We start from the raw sequence: 11899 nt of genomic DNA, 5'->3' as shown, positions 1-11899 counted from the left end.
GTAACCGAAATCACTTGAATGAATATAGGTTCAGCTTTACCGCCATTGATGGACTTTTGTTGTGATTTTTTCCATCTTATATTGAAAGCAGTGAACAAATTAATATTTAAAGGTAGAAACTTTGTGAAGACAATATGTAGATGGGGTATGTTTCAGAGCCTTGCTCACAGTAGTTGTAGTTTAAAAAACAAACAAAAGTGTGTTGCATCTAAAAAAACAAACAAAACAATGTTGCATTGAAAAAAAACTTTATGGCAGAAAAGATTCATACAAATGTACCGGAACAACCTCATATTTTTTTTTGTTCAAATATATTAGCGTTGTTTAAATTCTGTAGACTTTTGTCAAGACAAAGCAGCATAGAACAATTAGACCAAAGTTTATCTGCTGCAACGCTCAAGATACAAATGGATAGACAGCAAACATTGCTGTCGAATGTGTCTACTAGGCTCCTGTCAAGTAGGAACTCAAGAACATCCTTGACAACACTCGAACCCATACCTCACATTAAAAGAGCAATGTCTGTTTTTGATAATAAAGCACCTGATTTAAACCCCGAGGGACAGTTAATACATGAGGAGACAACGGCAGAAGGATCGGTAAGGACAAATAGATAGAACGTTCAAATGATTTATTCTCTTTAAAATTGAGAAAGAAACTGATTTCAATAAAACAAAGGTCATACTTTTGATTAGACATACGGGTTTTATTTCATAAACATACATACTGTTTGCTGACTTATTTATTTTGCCTCTTCATCTTTCATTTGCTTGTAATATTCTCTGTTTGCACTGTTAATGATATTTCCATTGAATATATACATATAGCAATTTAAATTCAAATACGGTATCTAACATATCAGTTCACTCTACAAATGATGTGAATGTTGGCAAATTGCCCTTCATTACGAGGAAATTTGCTTTTAGGTGTTTTTCTTCACCTGGCCAAAGGCCATGTGAGCTATTTCCGTAACTTGGCGTCCGTGGATATATCGAAATATGGTGTTTTTACAGTTTTTAGCCAATATCTTGAAAACCACAAAATATAGAACAAACCTTTTTTGTTGATGAAATGATCTTTATAGTAAGCCCCAAGGTCTTATTTTGGTCGATGTCGTCGGTTGACTTCTTGTAAAATTATTGCTCTTGAAAGGCGGAAAATGACGTTTTTTGCTGTTTTAGCCAATACCTGTAAATTTTAAATAGATACAAAAAATCTTTTTATAGATGAAATGCCCCTTATGATGAGGCCTACAAAAGTCTCATAGGAGCCTCTATTTCTATGAATTAATCAAATAATTTGACAAGGTTCCATTAGTTTTAAGCATTCCCTTTGAGACGTCTGCTTTTTATATTTGAACAAACCCCTACGTCATCGGCGCTTACAATAGTATGGTTTATTAAATACCACAGTACCCTTTAAACCAAATTTGAAAAATACACGATGTCGAAAAACTAATGAAGAACAATAATACCTATAATATATTTTCTTCTGAACCTCATTAAAACAAAATGCAAAGTTCGTTTTTGGTTCCATATGTTTTTGGTTCTTATAGGTCAGCATATCCACCATAACAGAATACATAAAATCAATGGGTTTGGTTGCAGTATTTATATCAACAATAACATTAGTATCCAACCAGGGACTTAATGTATTTTCTAATTTTTGGATAACATTCTGGACAGAGGATTCATATTTAAAAAATGTAACTCTGGTTAATACAGAAAAATATGACGATTTGAAATATTACTACTTAGGAATGTATGGCCTGATAGGAATTGTTCAAGGTAAGTTGAATGGAGATGATGGTAATAAACCTTTCTCCGTATCTTTTAAATGACTTGCATGATCATTTCAATCCGTATAGACCATTTCGTGGTAACTGCAGGGTAGAGCAATGGGTAGAACAAAAGATTTTTCCTCACGGAACAGAATATTAAGCTTGCTCATCGACTATCCTACAGTTAATATGAAAAGTTCTTTATCGTTAGGTACTTAGTCATAGGTGTACTAGTTTTATAATTTCAATTTCTAACCTGTACTTAGGTTAAGTCATATTAAGAAAGTCACATTTCAATTGGTATTGTACTTTGGTCTTTCTATTTAAGATTAACACAATTTCTTTTATCATTAGGACCAACCAATGTTGATTAATGTACCCAAATCTAATTAATCATGTTACCGACTCTCTTTATTTTTAGAAATACTATTTTTTTATATTCAATGCTGCTTTTAAATGGGTTTCGAAAAGGATTTTTTCATCTTTTGTTTGCTCTTAACTTCTTTGTTATGTAGAATAAAATCTATAATTTTATAGGTATTATTTTACTGTTCTTCGGAATATTAACATTCACCCGATTTGTCAAGGCGACCGGAAGTATTCATGATAGAGGGCTCCACTGTATATTTAGATCACCGATGTCTTTCTTTGATACGACGCCAGTTGGACGAATTATGAACAGATTCAGTAGCGATATTGATGTTATCGATGATAGATTTCCTAGGACATTCCGAATGATTGCTATGATGGGATCTGTACTTTTAGGAACTCTGATTGTTCTTCTTGTGACCACTCCTATTTCTGTTTTTGCAATTTTACCTCTTTTTGTGTTATACGCAGTGACCATAGTAAGTGATCAAATATTTGTGATATTATTCATAAAAAATGTTAAAAAAATAAATATCAATATAAGAAACACACAAGAACAAACTACTAAATAACACATCAAAGGTTTTGCAGCATAGTTGAAACTTTCGAAGATATAATTCACGCAGAAAAAATATAAGAACGGATATAACCGGAAATTAGGCAGATCACTTGAAAAGATGTTTCATTTCTTTAAACTTTACTTAGTAGCAACATTAAATACTGAGGATTAATGATGTGCATTTTTGTTTTCAGAAACTATACTTGCCATCTGCTAGACAATTAAAACGAATAGAATCTGTTACAAGATCCCCAGTGTTCAATCATTTCAGTGAATCTATAACGGGCTCAAGTATCATACGAGCATACAGAGCTGTTGATAGATTTACGGAAGAATTGTATAATCGTGTAGATCTGAATGCTGCCTTTTATTATGCTGCCAATATTGGAATGGGGTAGGTCTTATACAATCTTACTACTACAATATTTTATGTTATTTTTAAGCCTGGTAACAAGACAATTAAAATAGTAAACAACAGTAATTGTAGTTTGTGACACCCCTTAATGATAATTATCACGGTAATTGTGCTTTATCAATTCGTGTATTTGAAGTAAAACCAATCAGTGGACTCAGCATAACTTAACTTTTTAAAAGAAAGTGTTATAGACCATACAATATTTGGACCGCACGCGTATAGTCAGGACCGCATGCGATGACCTATATGGTCGAATTGGTGTTTGGAATATATTTGGAAGAAATTGTACATTGACTCGGAATTTTAACAACATGTTGATATTATTTATGAAATATTGGCACAATTTTAAAATTAAAAAATAAATTATATATTCGATATCTGGAATGAAACCCAGTATTTATGCAAGCAAAATGAGGTGTTGTAAATGTTCAATGTACATTTTTTTTATGTATAATGTAATTTTCTTTTTGTAATACCTATTCTACACACAAAAATCAGATTTTTCAATATGGATGACATCTAAAGGAACTTGTAATTGACATTGAAGATCGGTTGGTTGCATAGACCATATATATGCTTACGTTATCTTATAAAATAATAATAATTAATTATAATTAAGATACACATACGGTACGCTTCTGTTCAAAATATCATTGCGGTCTTGAACACAAGCATTTTGTTTCAGTTGTAAAAAAAAATATTAGCATGCATTATTTTCATTTATTTCAATTTATTTACCTTGATCTTAAAGCTAGCCTTAGTGAAAAAGTCAATGGAAATCAGAATAATGGAAGAACTATAATGTTTGGTCAAAATAGAATACAAACTATCCTACGTATTTTTTCTTTAATATTAACCACAAATAAGTGTAATAAGATTTCCTTTCTCTATTGACTTTACAACGAAACCTCTTCATTTTTGCTCTTCATATGATCTTACTCATTACTTCTTATAGATGGGTTGGTATATACATCGAATCCCTTGGAAATCTAATTTTATTGGCCGTGGCTTTGATTGGTGTTCTATCAACAAGTACCACAGGTGAAGGGATAGGTCTAGCATTGTCATATTCTTTTCAGGTAAAAATAGTGATTGTTTCCCTTTGAACAACAATACAGTCATTGTACATTAAATGTTTCATAAGCCATGTATGAAGAAATGATAATTTGCATCATATTTAAGAAAATGATTATCGAGTGAATATATTTTCAGCCATTATCCTTCGATCGAAAATACAGTTCAGTTCCGGATAAATACTTTGTTAACAATATTTTGAGATATTTGTCGATATAGTGCACGATATTGAATTGGTTTTTATTCTTGGATATCATTTATTCTAACTTGACTGCACGTAAAACTTGTAAGCAAGACATTTGCCATAACAATACATTTAATTCTTTCTACACTATACGTGGATAAATGCTACTATTGCTGCAGAAGTTGTTTTAGGCTATCTTGAACTTGTAATTGCCATTTTGAGTAGAAAATAAAAAAGCATCTTTTATGCTTTTACGAATAAAAGTGGACAGTTTCAAGAATTATTTCTTTAATTGAAATACATTTTGGTAATTGTTGATTTTATATTTTCTATTCCTTAGATAATAATTGCTATGAATGTAGTAGTCCGAGGTGTCAGTGAAATGCAGATGAATGTAGTGTCTATTGAACGTTGTGAGGAATACATGTACTTACCTTCTGAGGTATAGACAAGTTATTAATGTATGAAATCTTTAATGGAAAATTATACACTCGTTGTACGCTACACCACTGATAATTCCTACTAAGATCGAGCTGCATATTTTATACATTTTATATCTTATTGTTAGTGCAAAACCCCCAAAATCGCTCATGAGTACACCAAACAAGACTTAAATTTACATTTCAATTTCTGAAAGCACAACACCCAATGATCCCGAAGAGATTTTGGAAATAATTTTTATTGGATTCTAGAGCAATTCTTTACTTTTAGGCTGATTGGATACACCAAAATCGACCTCCAATTGACTGGCCACAGAAGGGAAAAATAAAGTTTGACAATTATAAAACCCGGTACCGTCAAGAGCTTGATCTGGTGCTACACGGCATCAATTGTTTTATACGTAGTGGTGAGAGGGTAGGTACACATGGTGAACTTGTGTTATAGGATACCAGTTGTAGTGGCGGGAGGGTAGGTATGAGAGTTACAGGTAACCCACTATTTTTTTTCGTAATGGCTAGAGGGTTACTACACTTCTCGATATCCTCAGTGGCCAGATCTACTAGTCTTACATGTCACAAGCTGTTTTCTACGTTATTGCAAGATAAGGTATATGAACTTATACCTTATATAATCTTAGACTTAATTTATCTGCTTTACATGCATATTTAGTGGTAAGATGGTATATATGAAAGAAGTTATATAAGCATTAAGAGCAATGTGCACTCTGAGGAGTCATTATAACGTACGCCTTGTGTGTAGTTTTTAATGAAAAAAAAGATAAACAGTTAAACTAAAGACAATCTTCTTCTTCTTAATTCCGTATCCCCGTTAGGAAAATCGGGTCGCTAACAAGCCCTCTCCATCAATGTCTATCTCGCTACAGTGGTTACGTCAGTCCATGATTGGAAGCCAAGATCTTGTCTCTCTCTTTCTATTGTTCTTCTCTATGTCTGTTTGGGTTGTCCTCTCTTTCTGCTTCCTTCAGGTGTCCATGAAATAGCTAGTTTTGCATGCCTGGGGTTTTCCATTCTTAGCACACAGCCCAACCATGTCCATCTTCTTCGTTTAATTTGGATGCTAATCGATTCCATTCCTGCTCTTTTCCTGCTCTCCTCATTTGTCACTTTCTGTGGCAAGTAGATCTTTAGTTTTTTCCTGATACTCTTGTGAAGAAAAGTGTCCACTAGGTGTTCATCTTTCTTGTTCATTTTCCAAGTTTCGCTACTGTAAAGAAGGACGGATAGAACGTTGGAGGTATAAAACAAAAGACATTAAGACTTGTTTTATTACTAAGCTATATATTAGTAGAACAATATAAATCCTCTTTGGAAGGCTGTTGCAAAAGCCAAGACAAGTAAATGTTGTTTTCGTTAATTTGCTAATTTCTGCAGAAATGAGGTACCCTCTAAAGCCAAATTGTATTCGTTTAAATTACAGATTGGAATTGTAGGTAGAACTGGAGCAGGAAAATCTTCCTTAACACAGGCTCTATTTAGGTTGATTGAACCTGCTGAAGGATCTATTTCCATTGATGATATAGCTACTACAGCAGTAGGCCTGCATGATGTTCGTTGTAAAATAACTATTCTACCACAGGTAATTTTTGATTTGCACTTAATTGGAACATCCATATAGAAGACCTAAATGGTTTTTTTTCAAACATCAGTAAAAGTGTTTAACTTGTATTAAATATTCATAAAAATATGATTAGTAGTTTCAGAAGCATGGGCTTTTATGTATATCAGCCTATAATTAGAAAATCTTCATAAAAAGGCCATTTTCATCGATCAAATTTTGTATGATTTATATATTTATTATTTACTGCAATGTCATGTCAGTTGTAAATATTTGCCTCTGTCCGGAATACTTTTTTTCGTTAAATAGGATCCTGTTTTATTTTCTGATTCACTGAGGGTCAATCTTGATCCACTTGGGAAATTCTCCGACCAAGAAATTTGGAAGGCTTTAGAATATGCACATTTAAAAGACTTTGCTATGAATCAGAATGGGCAGCTATTGGCAGAACTAGGAGAAGGGGGGAATAATTTAAGGTAATACTTCAATGCATCATAATAACATATATTTATTATTCCGAAACTGATGTTTATGTAAAAAAAGTATTGCAATAAGAATATTTTTTGTCTTGCCTATCTTATTATATCCATTTATATTACAGTAATAAAGAAAGAGTAATCAAAGGAACCAAGGTTAGAGCGGTAATCAAAAGAATGTAATCCAGGGACAAAGACCAGACGTGGAAAACAGACATACACAACAAAGAACATAGAGCAACTAAAATCATACATACAAAGTAACAAAAGTTGTGTGCTCTGAATATTAGTTTTTCAAAACAAATATATGTTAATAATCGTATTTTTATTCTTTAAGTGTTGGTCAACGGCAGCTTGTATGCCTTGCACGGACACTGCTTCATAAAACAAATATTTTGATTTTGGATGAAGCAACTGCGGCTGTTGACATGGAAACAGATGAACTGATTCAACAGACGATATCTCAGCAATTTTCAGATTGTACCATTTTGTCAATTGCTCACCGGCTGAATACTGTGATGGATTACGACAGGTATATTATCGTTTCGATACCACTCATACGTAGGAGACTTTAGATACATTAGTAGAGTAATTCTTCACCACAAATGGTAAGCGGGGGTGGAGCGTCAACTGACGGTGTCAGGGGTCCCGTGTTCCGTTGTGTTTTTGTCGAGTGCGTCGTGCTCTACTGTTAAGTTTTTGTTTGTTATTTGGAGCTATAATTGTAAAATTTATATGCAACGGGTCATTACACTGACAACTTGATGTTTGTTCTCGGAATAGTAGATTTGTTTTGTTTGTTTGTTGGGGTTTAACGCCCGAGCAGCAATATTTCAGCTATATTCAGGCGATGAACATGAGGTGGATGGTAAAATGAACAATGAAATGAAAAATGGGATTGGACACAAGGATAATGGGATCGACAAATTTTGATTGCCACTGGAAATAGGTAGAGGTGGGTAGGGTGGGGCAATTAAGCCTCCTGTGGCGGAGCCCTATGGTTCCTACTCCGGGAGAATACCACAGTAGGGTTTTTAACGTGCGAGGAACGTGGCATCTTTCCCAACACGGTGCACCACTATGGTTTGCGGTCAGGTTATCCGTATTATAGCCTGACAACCATGTTACACACCAGGGGTACCCCATTCCACCACCTGGGGCACACAACCCAGTTGCTTTGTGAGCAGAGCGTCCTAGCCCCCCGGCTAAGGTTCTGAGCACTATTTAGTCGCCTTTTACGACAAGCTTAGCGCTGCTGCAGGCCTAGTATTTTGACACCCGGACATGCACGGGGTACGGAATAGTAGATCATGATTTCTAGAAGAGAAAGTTTAAGTTCGTTTAAGTCAAAAGTGTGTGTGTGTTACTGTTTTCTACTTTATTCGTGTTCTTGACATCCTAAATTTGACGCTAGTCTTAGCTTACCTTGGCTTTTTTACGTTTTACTAATGAGAGGAGGGAGTTCAAGTGGATAATATTAGCTATGTAGATTTCCCGTCTGCGCTTTGTCAGTAATTACATTGCATACTGTTTGTATATTTAACGAACATATTGTTTGGGTCCATTGATTTTGAAATATAGTATCAAATCAATTATTCACCTACAAATTATCTAATTACCAGGGCGAATTTTAATAAAAGTTTCATTAATTTCAATGTCATTAATTTTGATGATATCAAAAAATGTCCTTCGGAACTATCAATTCTATGTCACATGGTATTTATTGATAAAACTTTAAAATTGTACTTTTAACACTATGCACTGTACATTACCACTGTTATTTTTTAAGTGTTGCACTATAATTAAAAGATTTAATCGAATAAAGAGAGATTTTAGATTCAACATTTACTAATTAATAATAATAAAAACTGATGCAGTGTAATATTTTGTTGGTTTTGCTCTGATTAATTGTGATATTTACTAAATTTCAGGATAATGGTTATGGACAAGGGCATGATTGCCGAGTTTGACGAGCCAGACAAACTGCTTCAAAATAGGGATGGAATTTTTTACTCCATGGCGAAGGATGCTGGACTAGTGTAATCATAAATACAAATTTCTGTAAATTATTAAATCCATACGAAATAAACTAAAAGTACGCTGTTTTCATTTAACATTTAAATAACAGGGCATTATTTATATACATATTAAATAAATATACAAGTTGTTGTTTAATGATCTTTTAATATGTGCATAATATGCAAGTATCATTTAGGCAGACTTAATAACCGATTTACATAAAACCCGCTTCTCAATAATGTCATTCTCTTCCCTGGAGACAGATATGTTTTGGTCGTTACTTTCGAGGTTTTATTTGTCGGATTGTATAAAACCTAAATAGATGCCCATTTTATGCTTTAGGTCGTTTGCTCATGTGTTCCATGCATATGGATACTGACATGTATATATGTTGATTGTGTTTCCATAAAGAAGGAATTAAAGTTACATGATTTCCAGTCTGAAGGAAATCAACTGGACACTATAAAATAATTTATATATCTGGGAAGAAATTGAAATATGAATTTACATGAAAAATGACGAAAACTAAGGGAAAGACTTAATCACAGTTTCGCAATACAAAAATAAATCGGTTGAAAAATGAAATCTGTTCAAAACATTATGAAGACGAATGACTTTTTTCTGCTGCTGTTATTTTTGATTTTGTTGTCAGTAATGCACCACAAATACAACCACCTCAACGAAACGTTTTTCCAATAGACCTCTAAATACATTGAAATAAACAGACGTTTAAATTATATCCATAGATGCATTTAAAATTTACGCGATCAAATAAACGCAATTTACCAAAATAAAGAGCTATTAAAACATTAAATACCACCAATTCATCAAGTAATATAATACATGTACAAAACTTATCAATCCTTCAATGGCCTTAAATATATATCTATAATACAGTGATAAAGATTCCATAATATATGCATAAAAGATATAAACGACATCGCCGTTGTTTTAAATTGTCAACCATATTTACGTAATATAAACTATAAAAAGAAGGAAATGGCTCTAAATACGGATGTGTATATTTAATGCCTTCCTTCTTTTACAATACTTTTTCAACTATTGTTATATTTCGTCTTTTCCGTGTTCTGTGTTTTGAAATATATATATGACATCAATATGTCTTTCTATTTTGTTTCTGTCTCCACGAAAACAAAACAACATGAAAGGCTTAATGTTTCACTACGTGTACATTTGGCTTGCTCTAGACTTTATAAACACTTAAAACTTATATTATGTTTTAATCTCTTCATTGATCAGACGTTTTGTTGTATTTATTGTTGCGTTGAAACCAACGTTATTTTTTACCCTACTTGTGCACCTTGTCTATTGGCAGTATTGACTCAGGATTACTAACTTCTTTAGTCTCTGTAAAAAATGGGGATATATAGTGAAAGGGGCGTCTGTACTTCCTTCCGTTAAAAAGGGGGACCCATCTCTTATCCATTACACATCCAACACCACTGAATTGAATTAGCTGAAACTTTCACAGAATCATTATTACATATTCCCATTGTGCACCTTATATTTAAGATTTAGATCCGATCCTATTTGGGATTTCACATAGCAAAACATGGACGCTGACATTTGTAAATATGGGGACATCGGGGTATAACTTATCCGCTACTCCTCCTTAAGAGTAATCAAGGGAACCAAGGTTATAGCGGTAATCAAAAGAATGTAATCCAGGGACAAAGACCAGACATGGAAAACAGACATACACAACAAAGAACACAAAGTAACTAAAATCATACATACAAAGTAACAAAAGTAAATGAGCAACTCGGACTCCACTAAAAACTGGGAGCATGGACCAGGTGCACCGGTAGGGTAGCACTGAATGGAATTGAATGAAAATTTCACAAAATCTTTATTAATTGTTTCCATTGTGTAAATTGTGTTTTAGATTTTGGTCAAAATCAATATAGAGGTTAAATAAAATAAAATAAATGAATATCCTGTTCCTTATTCTTACTGTTCTTACTGTTTTGCTTCTACAATGTATACACGAATTTCTTTTACATGTATAATTTAAACTTTTGACTTAAATATTTAACCAAAAGACAATTTGCTTCATACATAGTTATATTACTGATTTTTTTATTCGTCTATTTGCCGTTCAAAATCAAAAGTGTCACTGTAATAAAATATGCTAACAACTTTGTAATATATTCTTCAATATGCTAAATATTTGTCAAATTATGTCGGTTCCATGAACAGATATTAAACGCGTTGTACAAACAGAAAAAAAATGCTATAATGTATTGTTCATAAATTTAATCTAAATTTAATGGGAGGCGCATTTGATACAATAACACATCGTGCACATTACTTAGATTTAATCGTTTACAAATTCATTATTTTTATAAAAAAAACCATTTTGGAATTTATGCACTATTTTGTTTTCAATACAGTTATAAAATAGTCTGCACTTTTGAAAGATTTTTTCATCATCAAATAATAAAACTTTCAAGGGTTTGTCATCATGAACTCGTGGATCGTTATGGTGTATCCATCTGCACCATGAACACTGATTTATTCAACGGGTCATAGTTCTCATTTCCTCGTTTGTCTACCCCGGACATGACTTTTTATGAGCAACTCGGCGGGTGTTTCTAGAAAAGCAGAGGACGCTTACTCTACTGGAGCACCTGGTCCATGCTCCCAGTTTTTAGTGGAGTCCGAGTTGCTCATTTGCTTTTGTTACTTTGTATGTATGATTTTAGTTACTGTATGTTCTTTGTTGTGTATGTCTGTTTTCCATGTCTGGTCTTTGTCCTGGATTACATTCTTTTAATTACCGCTATAACCTTGGTTCCCTTGATTACTCTTTCATTGATAACTGCGAGTTTGATTTGATTTTGGAAATATAACGAAAAAATATGGCAGTTTCATTAGATGAGAAAATAAACCATTTAAAAATATTGCAACCAGGACGTTCAGATCTTATAAAAAATGTTTTCAAGGAAACTGCCATTACATGCTTTGAATCATAATGTGTGTAACA

The 11899-nt window shown here is 33.1% G+C and overlaps 1 protein-coding gene across 4 annotated transcripts in view; it reads left to right on the top strand.

The window, feature by feature from the left end:
- The window catches only part of LOC148611289 (ATP-binding cassette sub-family C member 1-like), a 32966-nt gene extending 23925 nt beyond the window's left edge, over positions 1-9041 (top strand). For 3 of the 4 annotated variants that reach the window (XM_088591687.1, XM_088591686.1, XM_088591688.1), the window contains 11 exons: positions 338-599; positions 1556-1787; positions 2318-2628; positions 2903-3102; positions 4079-4202; positions 4722-4823; positions 5093-5236; positions 6260-6418; positions 6707-6873; positions 7211-7405; positions 8805-9041. In XM_088591687.1, coding sequence (XP_088447813.1) covers positions 338-599; positions 1556-1787; positions 2318-2628; positions 2903-3102; positions 4079-4202; positions 4722-4823; positions 5093-5236; positions 6260-6418; positions 6707-6873; positions 7211-7405; positions 8805-8916 — 2008 coding nt within the window. In that variant the 3' untranslated portion in view covers positions 8917-9041. Of the gene's footprint in view, positions 1-337; positions 600-1555; positions 1788-2317; positions 2629-2902; positions 3103-4078; positions 4203-4721; positions 4824-5092; positions 5241-6259; positions 6419-6706; positions 6874-7210; positions 7406-8804 lie in introns of those variants that run through there. The other variant, XR_015924102.1, reaches the window with a different exon arrangement.
- Positions 9042-11899: the final 2858 nt, after the last annotated feature.

This window comes from Perna viridis, chromosome 7, assembly GCF_037379345.1.
Source record: "Perna viridis isolate PV_CMFRI_1.1 ecotype Kerala chromosome 7, ASM3737934v1, whole genome shotgun sequence".
In the NCBI taxonomy this organism is placed as follows: Eukaryota; Metazoa; Mollusca; class Bivalvia; order Mytilida; family Mytilidae; genus Perna; species Perna viridis.
This window is presented reverse-complemented; position numbering and strand designations above follow the sequence as displayed.